This window comes from Chiloscyllium plagiosum, unplaced genomic scaffold (assembly GCF_037043375.1).
Source record: "Chiloscyllium plagiosum isolate Xiang-an unplaced genomic scaffold, Cpla_swu_hap1 HiC_scaffold_30, whole genome shotgun sequence".
Lineage (NCBI taxonomy): Eukaryota > Metazoa > Chordata > Chondrichthyes > Orectolobiformes > Hemiscylliidae > Chiloscyllium > Chiloscyllium plagiosum.
In genome coordinates, this window is record NW_028270168.1 from 17,394,164 (window position 1) to 17,414,830 (window position 20,667).

The following is a 20,667-nucleotide window of genomic DNA, read 5'->3' on the forward strand; positions in this document are numbered from 1 at the left end:
AGAGAGGCCTGGATAGAGTGGGCATGGAGAAAATACAGTCAGTTTTTCTATAACATGATGGTTGCATTCTTGTACAATCCCATGTTATTGAAAAAGTGCACTTTAGAAAGAGCGCTTAAAGTGCTGGCGATGTAATCGAGTTACAGCCAACATATGTCTTAAAAATTCGCACTTGAGATACAACATCCCCAATTCATCAATTGCGTTACAGCAAATTGACATTGATGACACTTGTGTTATAGCACAACAACCTATGTTTCTAATAGTAGGAGAGACTAGAACCTGAGAGCATAGCCTCAGAGTGAAGGGACAGTCCTTTAGAATTTCTTCAGTCAGAGAGTGGTGAATCTGTGGAACTCATTGCCACAGAAGGCTGTAGATCAAGACATTCAGTGTATTTAAGACAGAGATAGATAGGTTTTTCTACCCCATTCTCCTGCCCTCTCCTCATAACCTTTGATCCCCTTAATAAAGAACCTATCAGCTATGATCGAATGGCAGAGCAGACTTGATGGGCCGAACGACCTAATTCTGCTCCTATACCTTATGGTCTTGTGTCCCTTTTTTTTTAAGCCTGTTATCTCTGGAATTTGCATTATTTTTGGAAAGTTTGTGTGTGCAGAAACTGTACCCACAGGCATTTGGAAGGTGGGACTTGGGGTTTGAAAAATGCACTGTTGGCAGCAACCCCTCTCTATGAAATGCTTGAAAAATGCATCCAGGAAAGTTTCCTTTCAAGCCCTACAAACCTCCCACTTCCCAACCGCCCCATGATATTTCCTGCTGATGCTGAAATTATTTCTCCTGTCTCTGATGTGGTAACAGTTAAATATTGATCTCAACAACTGTGATGGTTCTTGGACTCCTAGTTAATCCTGATCCCTGTGTTTTGTCCATATCCAATGCAGTGTAAAGGCGTTTCATGAAATCAAATTGGTATTGTTGAGAAGACTGCAACAAATTTTGTCACTAAGTCACTGTTGTGTCAAATGTAGGAGAGGAGCATCAAGAGCAATAAGGTAACAAATCCGAAACCTTGAGGCTTACATTTTCTTGTACATTGAGATTAAAGATCTATTTAAGATGACTAAGGGTTTGGGAAGATAGATGGAGGAGAAATTATTTTCTCAAGTCAGGGAATAAGGAGGCATAATCTTAAAATAAGAGCCAGACCTAGGAGTGAGGTGTGGAAGGAACCAAGGCTCCAAGTATGATAAAAGGCCAGTCAGTCATAGAGCTGTACAGCACAGAAACAGACCCCTCAGTCCAACTTGTCCCCACCGATTTGATACCTTAAATTAGTCTAGTCCCATTTGCCAGCACGTGGCCCATATCCTTCTAAACCCTTCCTATTCATATACCCATCCAGATGCCTTTTAAAGGTTGTAATTATACCAGCCTCCACCACTTCTTCTGGCAGCTCATTCCATACATCACTACTATTTGTGTGAAAGAATTGCCCCTTAGATCTCTTTTAAATCATTCTCCTCCCACCCTAAATCTATGCCCTCTAGTTCTGGACTCTTTCCCCCCCAAACCCAGGGAAAAGACTTTGTCTATCTATCCTATCCACACCCTTCTTGATTTTATACATCTCTCAGCCCTCCACCTTTTACGCTCCAGGGAAAACAGCCAGCATCATGATCTGCACTATGGCAGCAGTATTTGGAGGGTGGCATTGGTAGAACAAGGAACTCTGCAGTGAAGGTGCAAAGGGCTGAAACCAGGTAGTTTTGAATATACATAGTGTCTACTCTTCCTCAGTTGAAGTATGCAGATTACCATTGTTTAATGCTATAGAACCAATATGCAAAATTTAACAAAAATTGGTGATTTGAATAAAATCACTCAATTCTGTTTGTTTGCAGTGACCTTTTGTCAGGACCAATGCAGAAAAAGAAATTGGGACATAATAGAAGATTTGGGACTTGCTTTCCTCAAATTTAGATAGTATTGGGCTCTTTAAGAATGGATGTTGCTACATTGCTAATCCTGTGAAGAACAGAGTTTACAAGACTGAAAATTGCTCAACTGTTCAGGAAGGCACTAAAGTATTTTCACCACCAAGTCTAGCTGACGTTTGCTGCTGATTTCTCTTGAAGAATTACCTGGCACTGGACATCTTGCCATGGAGTTAGATTTCAACGTAGAGGACCTGATTGATTTGAGTTTCCTAAATGATGAGGAGTTAGACATGATTGTACATGTCCTTTCTCGAGACGCTGAGCTCCGTTTATTGGAGGACCAACGGATCAAGTAAGCAGAAGGAAATTTTTCATTTAATTCTCACAATTAGACCTGAATAATTATTCCACATTTCCAGTTGTTACAGTCGATGACAATTTTTCCTGTGCAATTTTGTGCTAGTCTTTAATGTTAATTGTGAAGCAAAAGATTTACAATGAATTAATTAACTTTAGCAGTAAGGTTAGTGTAATAACACAAGTAACTTCTGGAATAATTAAATGTGATGTTTTCCTTGAAGTTTGTGAAATCATGGGGCCATTTATGCCTGAATGTAACATAGCTTCCTGAATGTCTACCATTTTAGAAACTTTTCACTGACTTGGGAATTACTAAACTTTACCACCAATTGCTAAGAAGCTGTTGCAATGATAAGATATCTTAAGCAACCAGCCACAATAGTTTGTGGGGTACAACAAAAGAAGTAGTCAAGTCCAAGTGATAAACAGGCCACACCAATGCTCTAGATGCTGGAGATTTGAAATGAAAACAGCAAGTGCTGGAGAAACTCAGCATGTCTGATGGCATCTGTGGGGAGAGAAGTCGAGTTAACAGAGAAATAGATCCACTTCTGAAGAAAAGTTGTATTGGATTTGAAACATAACTCCACTTTTCTCTCCATATGTCCTGCCAGACCTGCTGATGAACAGGACATTCTGACAAGCATCTTTGATGACTTATGAATGTTCAATTATCAGTCATTACTAAGTGTTAACTTTGTCTCATTAGCAAGTGAGGCAAGTGAACCATTAACAAGCTACAACCATAATCAGTTACCATGTGGAAATTAACACCAATTATGAAACCAAAAGCAAAGTACTGAAGATTTTCAAGATGTTTTCTGCCAGGGTGTCAGTGCCTCTACAGTACAGGGAGTGGGTCACAGTCAATCCTGTCATTTCATAGCATTCAATCTAGGGGTTTGGGCTAATACAGTTTGGGAGATGTGCAGCCACCTGTCAGGGGTCTGGGCACTTCATGTCCTGGAGCAGTTAGATAGTTAAAGAGATGGGCCATGGTCAGCCCACTGGCTCTGTCCACAGAAACTAATGGGAAATGGGATTAGGATTAGGATTAGCCTTTAATAAGTCTTTGTGAAATTGGATTTCCTGATCTCATTCCTGAAAGGTCTAGCTCTCATTTTAAGGTTATAATCCATTTTCCTGTATTCCTACCCAGTTGCACCTCTGTAATTTTAAACTCCCATCAAATCACCCTCCAATCCTTTGTTCTCAAGGGAACACAAGCCACATTTACAAGGATAATATATCCCCTTGAAATGAGGTGCTCAGAACTGAACATGGTGCGCTAAGTAGGGTATAACAATAACTTTATACAACATTAAGATCATTTTTATCCCTTTTAAGATAAAAGTCAATATCTATTAGTCTTTCTAATTAGTATGTAAGTTAGCTTGCTGAGCTTGAAGGTTTGTTTTCAGGCGCTTTGCCACATAACTTCATCAGTGAGAGTCTCTGAAGTCTTTTTCATTGTTTTGTATTGTTCATTAGCTTTGTCATTCCTGTTCTTGAATCCCTATATTTTAATGTTCTCCCATAATTCCTTGTCTCCATTATTTAGAAAATACTCTGATTTATCTTTCTCAAGTTCAAAGTGGATGATCTCATGTTTTCAACGCTGAATGCCTTTAATGCCCATTAATTTAATCTGTCTATGACCTTTTTGAAATTTCCAGCTCCATACATTAAACCTGGTTTTCCTCCCAACTTTGTGTCATAAGATTTAAGCTGGAAATTTTCAACAAGCTGCTACAGGTCCCATACCACTGGGATTATTGCAGAAAACTTGTTTATTCATAACTGGAGTGACTGCCATATCTCTGGCAACTGTGAGGGAATTCCAAAATTGCAGGCACAATTTGGCATCTAGTTAAACTAATTAAGGTACCATTATTAGTTTTTGGGTTGGATTCCAAAATTAATATAAGTACTGTATCTTGTACAGTGAATTGCTAGAATTTGAAGCCTTAATGCATAATTTCCCCCATTTTCTAAATCTTTTACAGAGCTTTAGGACAGTGATCATGAATCTTAATTCATGAGATATTATTGCTGTATATAACTGCTCCTTCTTACATTTAATTTGTGTTACTGCTCCTAAATGTTTCTCTTGTGAATTTTGCAGGAAGTTGCAACAATCTGTTCTTAATCCTGAACAGTTAAAAATTGCAACAGGTGATTGGTTTAAGGAAGTCAGAGCAAAGCGACACACAGACAAAAAGTTTGGATCAGATATTGTACGTGCCTCTATTCGTAAGAAGAAAAGAACAAAAGGTAAATCTGAAAGGTAAACTGTTTCTATAGGAGCAGAAAAAAACTAAGAGGAGATCTATTGGAGGATTTTAAAGTTAGGAACAGTTGTGACAGAATAATCAGGAAAGGTTATTTTGAAGGATCTTCAATTTCTTCATGTCGTTTTTTAAATTTCCACACTCATAAGAGTAAGGGGGGGGGGGGGTTAGCAAAAAAATGGTTTTGCACAGAAGCTAATTGGTGTTTGGAATGTTTTGTCACAGGGAGAGATTGGAGAAGAGATTGGTATAGCTTTCAGGGTAAAACTGGATATGTGGTTGTAAAAACAGTGTTTTCATTTTACTATACTTTTATGGACTGAAACAAGAAAATAAAAGTCAAGGATTGATTAAGGACTCTTGGTTAGGGATAAATAGTGGCTGTACCAAGGTGTGTGTGGGGGGGGTCGGTGAGAGAGAATATTTCTGGGAGATCATCCAGTGAAGTTATATGGGTGGAACTGAGAAAAAAAGAAAAGGATGATCACATTGTTGGGATTGTCCTGTAGGCCCCCCAATGTCAACAGGAAATTGAAAAGCAAATATGTAAGATGATCTCCGATATCTGTAAGAATAATAAGGTTGTAATGGTAGGAGATTTCACCTTTCCAAACTTGGACTGGGACTGTCATCATGTTAAGGGCTTCGACGGTGTGTACAAGAAAAGTTTCTTAATGAATATATGAATGTACCGACTTGAGAAGGACCAGTACTTGACCTTTTGTTGGGAAATAAGGCAGGGCAAGTGACTGAGGTGTCAGTGGGCGAGAACTTTGGGGCAAGTGATCATAATTCTGTTAGGTTTAAAATAGTTATGAAAATCGATAGAGGTATTCAAAAAGTTAAAGTTCTAAATTGAAGTAAGGTCAATTTTGACAGTGTGAGACAGGAACTTTTAAAAGTTGTTTGGGGGAGGCTATTCATAGATAAAGGAATGGTTGGGAAGTGGGAGGCCTTTAAAGAGATAACAAGAGTCCAGAGACAATATTCTGGATTAGTGGTGCTGGAAGAGCACAGCAGTTCAGATAGCATCCAAGGAGCAGCGAAATCGACGTTTCGGGCAAAAGCCCTTCATCAGGAATGATTGATGAAGGGCTTTTGCCCGAAACATCGATTTCGCTGCTCCTTGGATGCTGCCTGAACTGCTGTGCTCTTCCAGCACCACTAATCCAGAATCTGGTTTCCAGCATCTGCAGTCATTGTTTTTACCTCCAGAGATAATATGTCCCTGTTGGTATGAAGGGAAAGGTTAGTGGGTGTAGAGAATACTGGATGACTAGGGAAATTGAGGTTTTGGTCAATAAAAAGAAGGAGGCATCTATCGGTAAGATGAAGCTTTCGACAACTGGGATTGAGTGAATCCCGAGAGGAGTATAGGGCATTAGGAATATACTTAAGAAGGAAATTTGAAGGGCAAAAAAAAGACATGAGATAGCTTTGGCAAATAGAGTTAAGTAGAATCCAGAGATTCTACAGGTGCATTAAGGGCAAAAGATTATCTAGGGAGAGAGTAGGGTCCCATAGATTAATATGGCCATCTATGTGTGGAACCACAAGATATAGGTGAGATACTAAACTGTATTTACTGTCCAGAAGGTCATGGAAGCGAGGAAACTTGGGGAAATAAATAGTGACGTCTTGAAAATAGTTCATATTACAGAAGAGGAGATGCTGGGAGGTCTATGCATGAAGATAGATAAATACCAGGGACCTGATCATGTGTTTTTGAGAACTTTGCAGAAAATTGACTTGAAGGTAGGAGACAGAGGGTGACGGTAGTGGGTTGCTTTTTGGACTGGAGACCTGTGACCAGCAGTGTGCTACAGGGATCGGTGGTGGGTCCACTACTTTTCATCATTTCATATAAAATGATTTGAATATGAATATGGGAGGAATGGTTCATAAGTTTGCAGATGACACCAAAATACGTGTGTAGTGGACAGTGAAGAAGATTATCTTGGAGTACAATAGATCTTGGTCAGGTGAGCCAATAAGCTAGGGAGCAGAAGATGGACTTTCATTTAAATAAAGTGAGGTGTTGAATTTTTGTAAGACAAACCAAGGCAGGACTTGTATAGTTAATGAGCAGGGTCCTGCAGAGTGTTACTGAACAGAGACCTAGGGGTGCAGGTGCATAATCCCTTGAAAGTGGAGTCACATGTATACAGGGTGGTGAAGGCAGCGTTTGGAACAGTTGTTTTCATTGGTCAGTACATTAAATATAGGAGTTGGGACATCATGTTTGCTGCTTTTCAGGATATTGGTAAGGCTACATTTAGAATGTTCTTTACGATTCTGGTCGCCCTTTTATAGGAAGATTGTTAAACTTGAGGGTTCAGATAAGATTTACAAGGATGTTGCCAGGACTGGGGGGTTTGAGTTACAGGGAGAGGCTGAATAAGCTGGAACTTTATTTCCCTGGAAATTGTAGGCTGAAATTATAGTGAAATTATAGAAGTTTATAAAATCAGAGCAGGATGGATAGTCAAGGTCTATTTCCTTGGGTGGGGGTCCAAAATTAGATGGCATAGGTTTAAGGTGAGAGGGGAAGATTTAAAAAGGCCCTGAGGGTTAACTTTTTCATGCAGGGGGTAGTGTGTGTATGGAACAACTGCCAGAGTGATGAAGGCAGGTATATTTACAACATTTAAAAGACATCTGGATGGGTATATGAATAAGAAGGGTTTAGAGAGATATGTTGGCAAATGGGATGAGATCAGATTGGGATGTCTGATCAGTGCGGACGAGTTGGACCAAAGGGTCTGTTTCCATTTTGTATAATTCTGATTCAATGACTGCAGCAATTTTAAAATGCAAGTAACATGATACTCTAAGTGATGTTTATACAGTGTAGAATTGTGTTGAAAAAGATCGAAAATAGCCTCTTTATTGCACATCAGCAATAGCATAGTTCGAGGTAGCAATGGAATCTGAAGTAGTGTTTACAGTAGCCTCTTTATACACAGTTCTTCCATACATTTAGCATTATGGTGTTACATAATTGTATCTACTGTACACCGTTTTGCGTGATATCTGTTCCGGGGAAGCAGGAGATAGTTTTAAGCACTTGTTAAATGCTGGCTGTTCCGATAAGATTAGAATGTCTGTCCAGTCTGACCTTGCATAATTAAGAGATATTAGTCCTTTTGTCTTTAAAGTTAGTAATGTTAGTAGAAATACTAGACCTGTATGATCTAAACAAGTTATCAATTAAACATATATCCTCTAATTTTATTCAGTACATAGAGCTGGTCATGAGATTTAATTGCCGGTTTTGACATTAATTCATGAAGTTTCATGTAAGTGCTGGTTTGTCAGTAAGTTTCTTAAAGGGGGTAATGGCCAAATTATGATATATTTAAAGGTACATATCATTGGAGGAAACTGTTTGATGTTCTGCACTCTATTCAGGTCCCAAGAGACTGTTATTAAGGGCTAACTAATATTATAGTCTTTTCATAGTTTTGAGTGAGTTATGGAGACACAATGGTAGAGTGGCATTGTTCTGAGTAGGTTACAGTATTAACACTCATTCAGGGGTAGCCTGTGATACAGAGACAGATCTAAACACTGCTTATAGCATGGGGCCAATAGGAATTGAAAGGTATAAAGACGCAGAAGGGATGTATTACTTTAGTTTGTCTTGTATTAGTAAAATGTATTCCAAAAGCATGAAGGGAAACACAATTCAGTCAACATAGTGTGCTTGTGAATGATTTGGTGAAGCAAATACAACATCTCACATACAGCTACTGATTCAAATAGCACTGGGAGGAGGTTTACAGAAAAACTTGATCCAGGATGTGTCCAAATGGCAATTCACTCAGCAACATGTGGCGGATTGGTCTGTGGACTAGCGACCAGTTATCAATGACAAAGGCCTTCTGGCGGCCAATCCTCTGGCTCCCAGTTAGTTGAACAGCTTGCACCTATGAATGCCGTGAGAAACCATGAGATCTCCACCATCTCAAGAGCTGTCTGCAGGAAAAAAACCATTCAAGCCTAAAGAGAAACAATTTGAGTCTGTTAAAATTAGTAAATCTGAGACCATTTTGTAAAAGTAAATCTGTGCCTTCTGCAGACAAGTGAAAGCACCCAGAAAAGGAAGATTGAAGAAAAGATTTCCTTATCAGCACAAGTATCATCTCGGCAAATCATGTGAACAACAATAGTAACTGCTTTCCCAGTTCTTGCTCTGTTCATAATACCTATATTTTTTTTTACCCCATTTTTGACCAGAGTTATTTAAAAGGGATTAGAATAAGGCAAAGGTTAAGTTGCCATAGTCCTGCAGTGTTGCTCTGTCCTTAGAGATGACTGGTGAATTTAAACAGAAGGTCATCACACCTCAGGCATGAGCATGGTTGTGAAAGCATGACATTCATAGTTACCTCAGCTGGTGTGGGATTTGAACCTGCACTGCTGGTGTCACTGTTGCAAACCAGCTGTCCAACAACCTGAGCTGACTGACCCCATCATGTAGAATTAGATACTGATGGTTTATAATTGTTTACCTGTAGTGAGAGTTTATTTGTATGTAATAAATAGTCATTCTTATTCCGTGCAGAAGCTGTCTGTTATCCTGGGATTGAAAGTCAAATAAATTGAGGAGTTCTTTGTACTTTTAAAAATATTTAAGTTCTTGATTACTCTGGGTATAGCAAGCCTTAATTTTTAGCACACTACTCCAATGAGATGTAACATATTAAAAAGTATTCATCAACAACAAAATTAGTTTTGGCTTGTTCCTTTCGAAAAGTCAGCTCAGACACAACAGGTCAGACTTTTTTGTTTGTTCCTTCTTGGGATATGGGCTTCACTGGTTGGGCTAGCATATATTGCTCATTCCTTGTTGTTCAGAAGGTGATGGTGGGTTGCTTTCTTGAATCAGTGCAGTCCAAGCTCTACAGGTAGACTCAAAATGCCATTAAAGAGGGAATTCTAGGATTTTGACCCAGCAACTGTGAAGGAATGGTGATTATTTCCAAATGAGGATGGTGAGTAACTTGGGGGTGAACTTGCAGTTGGTAGTCTTCCCATGTATCTGCTGACCTTGTCCTTCTAGATAGGATTTGGGTGTTTGGAAGTACTATCAAAGGGTCTTTGGTCAGTTTCTGCAGTCATCTTGTTGATTGATTGTACACACTGCTGCAACTGGACATCTGTGCAAGAGGGAGTAGATGTTTGTGGTGCCAATCAAGTGGGCAACTTTTTCTTGAATGGTGTCAAGCTTCTTTTGTTGTTGCAACTGCACCCATTCAGGCAAGTGGGGAATGTTCCTTCACACTCATGACTTGTACCTTGTAGGTGGTGGACAGGTTTTAGAGAGTCAGGAGGTGAGTTACTCCTGCAGTTTTCTAGCCTCCAACCAGCTCTTGTAGCCACTGCATTGACATTATGTCTACGTCCAGTTAAATTTATAGACAATAGGTGCAGGAGTAGGCCATTCTGCCCTTCGAGCCTGCACCACCATTCAATATGATCATGGCTGATCATCCTTAATCAGTATCCTGTTCCTGCCTTGTCTCCATAACCCTTGATTCCACTATCCTTGAGAGATCTATCCAACTCTTTCTTAAATGAATCCAGAGACTGGGCCTCCACTGCCCTCTGGGGCAGAGCATTCCACACAGCCACCACTCTCTGGGTGAAGAGGTTTCTCCTCATCTCTGTCCTAAATGGTCTACCCCATATTTTTAAGCTGTGTCCTCTGGTTCGGCACTCACCCATCAGTGGAAACATGTTTCCTGCCACCAGAGTGTCCAATCCTTTAATAATCTTATATGTCTCAATCAGATCCCCTCTCAGTCTTCTAAACTCAAGGGTATACAAGCCAGTCGCTCCAGTCTTTCAGCGTAAGGTAGTCCCGCCATTCCAGGAATTGACCTCGTGAACCTACGCTGCACTCCCTCAATAGCCAGATTGTCTTTCCTCAAATTTGGAGACCAGAACTGCACACAATACTCCAGGTGTGTACAGCTGCAGAAGAACCTCTTTGCTTCTATACTCAATCCCTCTTGTTATGAAGGCCAGCATGCTATTAGCCGCCTTCATTACCTGCTGTACCTGCAAGCTTACCTTTATTGACTGGTGTACAAGAACACCCAGATCTCTCTGTACTGCCCCTTTACCTAAATTGATTCCATTTAGGTAGTAATCTGCCTTCCTGTTCTTGCCACCAAAGTGGATAACCGTACATTTATCCACATTAAACTGCATCTGCCATGCATCTGACCACTCACCTAATCTGTCCAGGTCACCCTGTAATCTCCTAACATCCTCCTCACATTTCACCCTGCCACCCAGCTTAGTATCATCAGCAAATTTGCTAATGTTATTACTAATACCATGTTCTATATCATTAATATATCTTGTAAAAAGCTGCGGTCCCAGCACTGATCCCTCCAGTACCCCACTGGTCACTGCCTGCCATTCCGAAATAGAGCCGTTTATCACTACTCTTTGTTTCCTATCAGCCAAGCAACTTTCAACCCAAGTAAGTACTTTGCCCCCAATACCATGTGCCCTAATTTTGCTCACTAACTTCCTATGTGGGACTTTATCAAAAGCTTTCTGAAAGTCCAGGTACACCACATCTACTGGATCTCCCTTGTCCATCTTCAGAGTTACATCCTCAAAAAATTCCAGAAGATTAGTCAAGCATGATTTCCCCTTCATAAATCCATGCTGACTCTGACCTATCCTGTTACTACTATCCAGATGTGTCGTAATTTCATCCTTTATAATAGACTCCAGCATCTTTCCCACCATTGAGGTCAGACTAACTGGTCTATAATTTCCTGCCTTCTCTCTTCTTAAAAAGTGGTACAACATTAGCCACCCTCCGATCCACAGGAACTGATCCCGAGTCTATCGAACTTTGGAAAATAATCACCAACGCGTCCAATATTTCTCGAGCCACCTCCTTCAGTACCCTGGGATGTAGAACATCAGGTCCCGAGGACTTATCAACCTTTAGACCTAACAGTCTCTCCAACACCAATTCCTGGCAAATATAAATTCCCTTAAGTTCAGGTCCTTCAGCCACTGTTAGCTCAGGGAGATTGCTTGTGTCTTCCACAGTGAACACAGATCTGAAGTACCAATTCAATTCTTTTGCCATTTCTTTGTTCCCTGTAATATATTCCCCTGTTTCTGTCTTCAAGGGCCCAATTTTAGTCTTAACCATTTTTTTGCCTTTCACATACCTAAAAAAAGCTTTTACTATCCTCCTCTATATTTTTGGCCAGTTTCCCTTCGTACCTCTTTTTCTCTGCATATTTCCTTCTTAGTAATCCTCTGTTTGTTCTTTAAAAGCTTCCCAGTACTCCGTTTTCCCACTTACCTTTGCTATGTTATACTTTTTCTCTTTTAACTTTATATGTTCCTTAACTTCCCTCGTCAGCCCCGGCCACCCATGCCTCCTCTTAGGATCTTTCTACCTTTTTGGAATGAACTGATCCTGCATCTTCTGCATTATACACAGAAATATCTGCCATTGTTCCTCCATTGTCATCCCTGCTAAGGTATCGCACCATTGAACTTTGGCCAGCTCCTCCCTCGTAGCTCCATAGTTCCCTTTATTCAACAGAAATATTGTCACTTCCGATTGTACCCTCTCCCTCTCAAATTGCAGATTGAAGCTTATTGTATTATGGTCACTACTTCCCAATGGCTCCTTCACTTCGAGGTCCCTGATAAATTCTGGTTTGTTGCACAATACCAGATCCAGAATTGCCTTCTCCCTGCTAGGCTCCAGCACCAGCTGTTCTAAGAATCCATCTCTGAGACACTCCACAAAGTCTCTTTCTTGAGGTCCAATACCATCCTGATTCTCCCAGTCTACCTGCATGTTGAAATCCCCCATAACAACTGTAGTAACATCTTTGCAACAGGCCAATTTCAGCTCCTGTGTCAACTTACATGCGACATCCAGACTTTCGATAACTTTAGATAACTAGGAGAAAGTGAGGACTGCAGATGCTGGAGATCAGAGCTTAAAAATGTGTTGCTGGAAAAGCGCAGCAGGTCAGGCAGCATCCAAGGAGCAGGAGAATCGACGTTTTGGGCATAAGCCCTTCTTCAGGAATGAGGAGGGTGTGCCAAGCAGGCCAAGATAAAAGGTAGGGAGGAGGGACTTGTGGGAGGGGCATTGGGAATGCGATAGGTGGAAGGAGGTTAAGGTGAGGGTGATAGGCCGGAGAGGGGGTAGGGGCGGAGAGGTCGGGAAGAAGATTGCAGGTCAAGAACGCGGTGCTGAGTCTGAGGGCTGGGACTGAGAACACCTCTGGGACACCCGCACCAACCAACCCAACCGCCCCGTGGCTGAACACTTTAACTCCCCCTCCCACTCTGCCAAGGACATGCAGGTTCTTGGCCTCCTCCATCGCCAGACCATGGCAACACGACGCCTGGAGGAAGAGCGACTCATCTTCTGCCTAGGAACCCTCCAACCACAGGGGATGAATGCGGATTTCTCCAGTTTCCTCATTTCCCTCTCCCCACCTTTTCTAGTCCCAGCCCTCGGACTCAGCACCGCCTTCTTGACCTGCAATCTTCTTCACGACCTCTCCGCCCCCACCCCCTCTCCAGCCTATCACCCTCACCTTAACCTCCTTCCACCTATCGCATTCCCAACGCCTCTCCTCCAAATCCCTCCTCCTTACCTTTTATCTTAGCCTGCTTGGCACACCCTCCTCATTCCTGAAGAAGGGCTTATGCCCGAAACGTCGATTCCCCTGCTCCTTGGATGCTGCCTGACCTGCTGCGCTTTTCCAGCAACACATTTTTTTAAGGCCTGTAGATCACTCCCAAGAGGATCTTTTTACCCTTAGAATTTCTCAGCTCTATCCATACTGACTCTACATCCCCTGATTCTAGGTCCCCCCACGCAAGGGACTGAATATCATCCCTTACTAACATGGCCACCCCACCCCCTCTGCCCGTCAGTCTGTCTTTATGATAGCACGTGTAGCCTTGAATATTCATTTCCCAGGCCCTGTCCACTTGAAGCCACGTCTCAGTTATCCCCACAATATCGTATCTGCCATTTTCCAAAAGAGCCTCAAGCTCATCCATCTTATTTCTAATGCTTCGTGCATTCATATATTTTAATTTGTTACTGCCCTCACCCTTCCCATCAACTCCTATTTCACTCAACCTTACAGCATGATCCCTTTTTGAGTTTTCTGCTTCATTGATACAGTTGTCTTTCTTGACTTCCCTTGTTCTAACTTTCCCTTCAATTTCCTTCTTAAACATCCAGTTTGTCCCCCCCCCCCGGCTACTTAGTTTAAACGTAGCTGTGTTGCAGTAGCAAACCTGCCTGCCAGAATGCTGGTCCCCAACCCAATAAGGTGCAAACCGTCTCTCTTGTAAAATTTATGCTTACCACAAAACATACCCCAGTGATCCAAGAATTTAACTCCTTGCTTCCTGCACTAGTTCCCCAGCCACACATTCAAGTCCATTATCTCCCTGTTTCTGGCCTCACCAGCCTGAGGAACTGGAAGCAAACCAGAGATAACCACCCTGGATGTCCTGCTTTTCAGCCTTCTTCCTAGTTCTCCAAAGTCCCACTGTAGTATGTTCCTCCTCTTCTTCCCGACATCATTTGTGGCAACATGTACCACCACCTCTGGCTCTTCACCTTCGTCCTTGAGGATTTCCTGCACTCTGTCTGTGATGTCTTTAACCCTGGCACCAGGAAGGCAACACATCGTCCTTAAGTCCTACCTGCTGCCACAAAAACCCCAGTCAGTTCCTCTCCCTATGGAGTCCCCTATACCACGGCTCTGTGCGATGTCCGACTCTTCCGCTCTGCCTCCACGTCAACTTTTGATTGACAGACCTGGCTGCCTCACGGACTGGCAGTGTCATCTGTCTCTACTGTTTCCAAAAGATTCAACTTGTAAATGGTAACCCACAGGATATTGATAGTGGGGATTTGGTGATGGTAACATCATTGAAATTAAAATAGTGGTGGTTAGATTGTCTCTGTCTCTTATTGGAGATAATCAATGCCTGTCATTTGTAAGGTGTGAATGTTACTTGCTACTGTCAGTCCAAGCCTGGATATTGTCAGGATCTTGTTTCATTTGAAAATGGACTGCTTCAGTATCTGCAAAGCCGTACGTTATGCTGAACATTGTGCAATCAATGGCAAACCTTCCCACGTCTGGCCTTTATGGAGGGAAGGTCACTGAAGTAACTAAAGGGGGCTAGGACACTATCCTGAGGAATTCCTGCAGAAATATCCTAGAGCTGAGATGAGTGACCTCCAACAATTGCAATCATCTTTCTATGTGCTGGATATGAATCCAACCATCAGAGAGGTTGTCCCAATTCCCATTGATTCCAATTTTGCTAGGACTCCTTGATGCCACACTCAGTCGAATGTAGCCTTGATGTCAAGAGCTGTCACTCTTAACTCCCCTCTGGAATTCAGCTCTTTTGTCCATGCTTGAACCAAGGCTGTAATGAGGTCAGGACCTGAGTGGCCCTGGTAGGACCCAATCTGGGTGTCACTCAGCAAGTGCTGCTTAATAGCACAATTGATGACACCTTCCATCACTTTACTGATGATTGAGATTGACTGACTGATGACACGGTAATTGACCAGGTTGAATTTATCCTGTTTTTTGTGTACAAGAGAAACCTGGTTGATTTTCCATATCATTAGTCAATGCCAGTGTTGTAACTGTATTGGATCAGCTTGGCTGGGTGATTGGCAATTTTTTGGAGCATAAGTCTTCAGCACTATTACTGGAATGTCATCAAGGCTCATAACCTCTGCACTATCCAGTGCTTCCAACAGTTTCTCGATATCGAGTGAATCGAATTGGCTGAAAACTACCATCTGTGATGGTGGGGCCCAATGCAGGAAACAAAGATTGCCTAGAATGGTTCAGCTTTATCTTTTGCAGTCAGTCACCTTCTATCTTGTAAACTTCAGTGGTTCTATCTTGGATTCGTTTTGATTGTTGTACTAGCTTTTGCTCTGGTCAGCCCTGATTTTCAATGTATTGCTGTAATAGTCCCCATTTGATACATCAAGTTGTGAATTCATGAAATGACTTGGACATTCCAATTACTCCTGGGACAGGCAAAGAAGCATTGCATGTTTTGAATGACAAGAAGAATGACAAAGCTGGAGAAATGCAATAAGAAAAAAACCCCTGGAACCATGAGAGATTTAACTTCACACAAGGTTAAAGAAAGAGAGTAGAAATAGGAAATTAATAGTTTTGGGCATAGATGGGTTGTTATGTTAGCATAAGCAATTCCTAGATGGTATGTTGATCTCACTGGTGTCACAATAAATGGTGTCACTGAACAAGTCACTGAACTTGCAAGAGAAGAGGAAAGGGAACAGACAGAACAAATTAGATAAGTAGAGAAAGTATGAAATCCTTCCAGCAGAGTGTCAAGAGCTTGGAAAAAGATTTTTAAATAGACCTCCAGGATATTAATCTCAGGATTACTCACATTAGCATTTTGTAGTGAGTATAGTAAAAGGAAGATTGTGCAGGGAAGCAATTTTTTTGATATGTGGCTGGAGAAGTGGTGCAGTTGAGAGAATTTCAGATTCTTGGATCTGGGAGAAGGTGATAGGCTGCATCTGGGCAGCACGGTGGCACAGTGGTTAGCACTGCTGCCTCACAGCGCCGGAGACCCGGGTTCAATTCCCGCCTCAGGCGACTAACTGTGTGGAGTTTGCACATTCTCCCCGTGTCTGCGTGGGTTTCCTCCGGGTGCTCCGGTTTCCTCCCACAGTCCAAAGATGTGCAGGTCAGGTGAATTGGCCATGCTAAATTGCCCGTAGTGTTAGGTAAGAGGTAAATGTAGGGGTATGGGTGGGTTGCGCTTCGGCGGGTCGGTGTGGACTTGTTGGGCCGAAGGGCCTGTTTCCACACTGTAATGTAATCTAATCTAATCTAAAGTAATGTAATCTAATCTAAATTAACGTGTGAGCAGTGTTTTCTTGAGTGCTTAACTAGTACTGCAGGGAAGTGCTTAAACTAATTGGTACAATAAGAAGAACCAGAAAATAGAAGCAACAATACTGAGATCAAAGGACAGAGAAATATGGGCAAAAGTTAAAATTAGAAAGATGCTAAAAATGCAAGAACAAGGCTAGGGAAAGTTTTTTAAAAAATAAGTTGAAGGAAATCCTAAATTATATAAATGGTAATGCCCATAGTGCAGCTAATGAGGTTAGAGACACCCAGGCATGAATCCCACAGATAGGAATATGATGTTGCTATAATAACAAATACATGATTTAACCAAGGCCAGAAATAGGTTCTTACCATGCCTGGTTAGCAAGTATTCATGAATGATAAAGAAGGATCTAAAGAGAAACGAGCATGGCCGTATTTGTTAAGGGTGATCTTCCAGTTCTGTGTAGAAAGGATGTACTAAATGATTCCAAGTCTGAATCTTGTGGTGCATGAGCCAAGCGTGTGATTATGTCATTTTTCATTGCTAATTTTCTGGAACAGATTGCTAACCAGTCACCAAAGGATGTAGCTTGAAAGATGCCACTGTATCAAGCATGGATGACCAGTACTCTCCCATTCTTATCACCTGCCATAGATGTTTACAAGTTGGTAATCAAGCTGTGGTCAAATTCCGAAAGCATGTTCCATGGCCATCAAGTTCTGAAGTGGAAATTGAACCAAAGTTTCTAGCTCAGTGGCAGGGATGCTGCCACTGCATTACAACATCTCCTAAGAATATTAGAATTTTTGAATCCTTTCATGGGAAAGGGCCTCCCTGGCCAGGCCAGAATTTTTTGCCATCTCTGGATGCCCTTGAGAGGTGGTGATGGTGAGCTGCTTTCTTGAACCACTGCAGTCCATTTGGTTTAGGATGGTCCACAGTGCTTTTAAGGAGAGAGTTCCAGGATTCAACCCAGTGACACTGAAGGGACAACAACATACTTCCAAGATGAGATGGTAAATGGTTGAGAGGGGAACTTGTTGGTCATGTTCCTATGTACCTGCTACCCTTGTCTTTCACTGGTACTGGTTATGGAAGGTGCAGTCTTAAGAAACTTGGTTTATTTTCACTGTGCATCTTGTAGATGATAGACTGCTGCTACTGAATGTCTGTCTGTGGTGGACAGTGAAAGTTTGCAGATGTAGTGCAAATCAAGCAGTCTGCTTTGTCCCAATTGGTGTCAAGCTTCTTGAGTGTTCTGGAAGCTGCACTCATTAAGGCAAGTGGGCAGTATTCCATTTTACCTTGAATAACATTTTGTAGATGATGGACAGATGTTTTGGTGTCAGGAGGTGAGTTACTTCTTTCAGGATTCCTAACTTTTTGATCTGCAATTGTAACCCTATTACTTGTATGACTAGTCATAGAGATGTACAGCATGGAAACAGACCCTTCAGTCCAACCCGTCCATGCCAACCAGATATCCCAACCCAATCTAGTCCCACCTGCCAGCACCTGGCCCATATCCCTCCAAATCCTTCCTACTCATATACCCATCCAAATGCCTTTTTCATGTTGCAATTGTACCAGCGTCCACCAATTCCTCTGGCAGCTCATTCCATACACGTACCACCCTCTGCGTGAAAAAGTTGCCCCTTAGGTCCTTATATTTTTCCCTTCTCACCCTAAACCTATGCCCTCTAGTTCCGGACTCCCTGACCCCTGGGAAAAGACTTTGCCTATTTACCCTATCCATACCCCTCATAATTTTGTAAACCTCTATAAGGTCACCCCTCAGCCTCCAACACTCCAGAGAAAACAGCCCCAGCCTATTCAGCCTCGCCCTATAGCTCAAATCCTCCAAGCCAGGCAACATTCTTGTAAATCTTTTCTGAACCCTTTCAAGTTTCACAACATCTTTCCAATAGGAAAGAGACCAGAATTGCTTGCAATATTCCAACAGTGGCTTAACCAACGTCCTGTACAGTCGCAACATGACCTCCCAACTCCTGTACTCAATACTCTGACCAATAAAAGAAAGCATACCAAAGGCGTTCTTCACTATCCTATCTACCTGCAACTCCACTTTCAAAGAACTATGAACCTGCACTCCAAGGTTTCTTTGTTCAGCAACACTCCCTAGGACCTTACCATTAAGTGTATAAGTCCTGCTAAGATTTGCTTTCCCAAAATGCAGCACCTCGCATTTATCTGAATTAAACTCCATCTGTCACTTCTCAGCCCATTGGCCCATCTGGTCAAGATCCAGTTGTAATCTGATGTAACCTTCTTCACTGTCCACTACACCTGCAATTTTGGTGTCATCTGCAAACATATTAACTGTACCTCTTATGCTCTCATCCAAATCATTGATGTAAATGACAAAAAGTAGAGGACCAATCCTTGTGGCACTCCACTGGTCACAGGCCTCCAGTCTGAAAAACAACCTTCCATCACCACCCCCTGTCTTCTACCTTTGAGCCAGTTCTGTATCCAAGTGGCTAGTTCTCCCTGTATTCCGTGAGATCTAACCTTGCTAATCCGTCTCCCATGGGGAACTTTGTCGAACGCCTTACTGAAGTCCATATAGATCACATCTACTGCTCTGCCCTCATCAATCCTCTTTGTTACTACTTCAAAAAACTCAATCAAGTTTGTGAGACATGATTTCCTATGCACAAAGCCGTGTTGACTTTCTCCTCAAAGATATCCCTAATCAGTCCTTGCCTTTCAAAAATACATGTACATCCTGTCCCTCAGGATTCCCTCCAACCACTGGCCCACCACTGAGGTCAGGCTTACTGGTCTATAGTTCCCTGGCTTGTCCTTACTACCCTTCTTAAACAGTGGCACCAGGTTAGCCAACCTCCAGTCTTCCGGCACTTGCCCTGTAACTATAAATATAAATATCTCCGCAAGAGGCTCAGCAATCACTTCTCTAGCTTCCCACAGAGTTCTCGGGTACGCCTGATCAGGTCCTGGGGATTTATCCACCTTTTACTCGTTTCAAGACATCCAGCATGTCCTCCTCTGTAATATGGACATCTTGCAAGATGTCACCATCTATTTCCCTACAGTCTATATCTTCCATATCCTTTTCCACAGTAAATACTGATGCAAAGTACTCCTTTTTAGGTTCTGGTTAATGGTAACCTCCAAGTTGTTGATAATGGGAGATTCATATGTAGTAATGTCATGGGGTGATGGTCAGATTCTCACTTGTTGGAGATGGCTATTAACCAAAATTTGTGTAGTACAAATGTTATTTGTTACCCAAACTTGGTTCTTGTCCAGGTCTTTCGGCATTTGGTAATGGACTGCTTCAGTACTTGAACCATTGTGAATAATCATCGTCGTCGTCATCGTCGTCTAACAAAGCAAGGAGTGCTGGATCTTGATCTGGGAAATTTACCAGATAGTGTGTTCTAGTAAGAAACCAACCAGCCAACTATGACTACAACATAATTTGGGTTAGAATAATTATGAAAGATAAATATCACAGATGAAATGTGAGTGATTTAAGAAGGAAATCAGCACCACTTTGAAAAGTGATTGAAAGGTAAAGCAGTAACTGGTACATTGGGAGGAGTTTAATGAAGAGTTTTCAGGAATATATTAGGTACAATCCTTGCAAGAGAAAGAAACATCTAAAGCAAAGATGCCTTGACGTCAAAAATAAAACAGAAGGAGACTTATGATTAAAGTCAGAAGTAAAGTTCAGTCAATAATAAAGAATAATCTGAAAAACTACAGGAGAAAATTAATTGTTACTGTAAGAGGGAAAGAGTGGCTACAAGCAACCATTGGCAGGTTTCATTAAATTGATTCTGAAAACATTTCATTAACATGGAAGTGGTCCATGAGGGGAAACGTGGGCCACTACAGACCCAAAGGGAAATGTCCATGTAGAGATGGGATGTGGATAAAATATGAAATTGATACTTCATTTTGTTTTCACAAAGAAAGCAGTTTATGTAATGGTTATACCAAAGAGCAGAGGGAAGTTATAGTTCTAACACAATTCTAGATTAGGAGAGGTGACTGACCCCTTGTCCCACTCCTCCACTGGTCACAACAAGGCTTCAATTTAAAAAAGGTCGAGAGTGTGGTGCTGAAAAGCACAGTCGGTCAGGCAGCATCCAAGGAGTAGGAGAATCAACGTTTCGGGC

At 41.8% G+C, this 20,667-nt stretch overlaps 1 protein-coding gene across 3 annotated transcripts in view; it reads left to right on the forward strand.

The window, feature by feature from the left end:
* The window catches only part of LOC122563564 (synaptotagmin-like protein 1), a 151,225-nt gene that overhangs the window by 75,553 nt on the left and 55,005 nt on the right, over positions 1-20,667 (forward strand). For 2 of the 3 annotated variants that reach the window (XM_087976779.1, XM_043717459.2), the window contains exons 2-3: positions 1,869-2,256; positions 4,390-4,538. In XM_087976779.1, coding sequence (XP_087832905.1) covers positions 2,129-2,256; positions 4,390-4,538 — 277 coding nt within the window. In that variant the 5' untranslated portion in view covers positions 1,869-2,128. Of the gene's footprint in view, positions 1-908; positions 1,020-1,868; positions 2,257-4,389; positions 4,539-20,667 lie in introns of all 3 variants that reach the window. The other variant, XM_043717458.2, reaches the window with a different exon arrangement.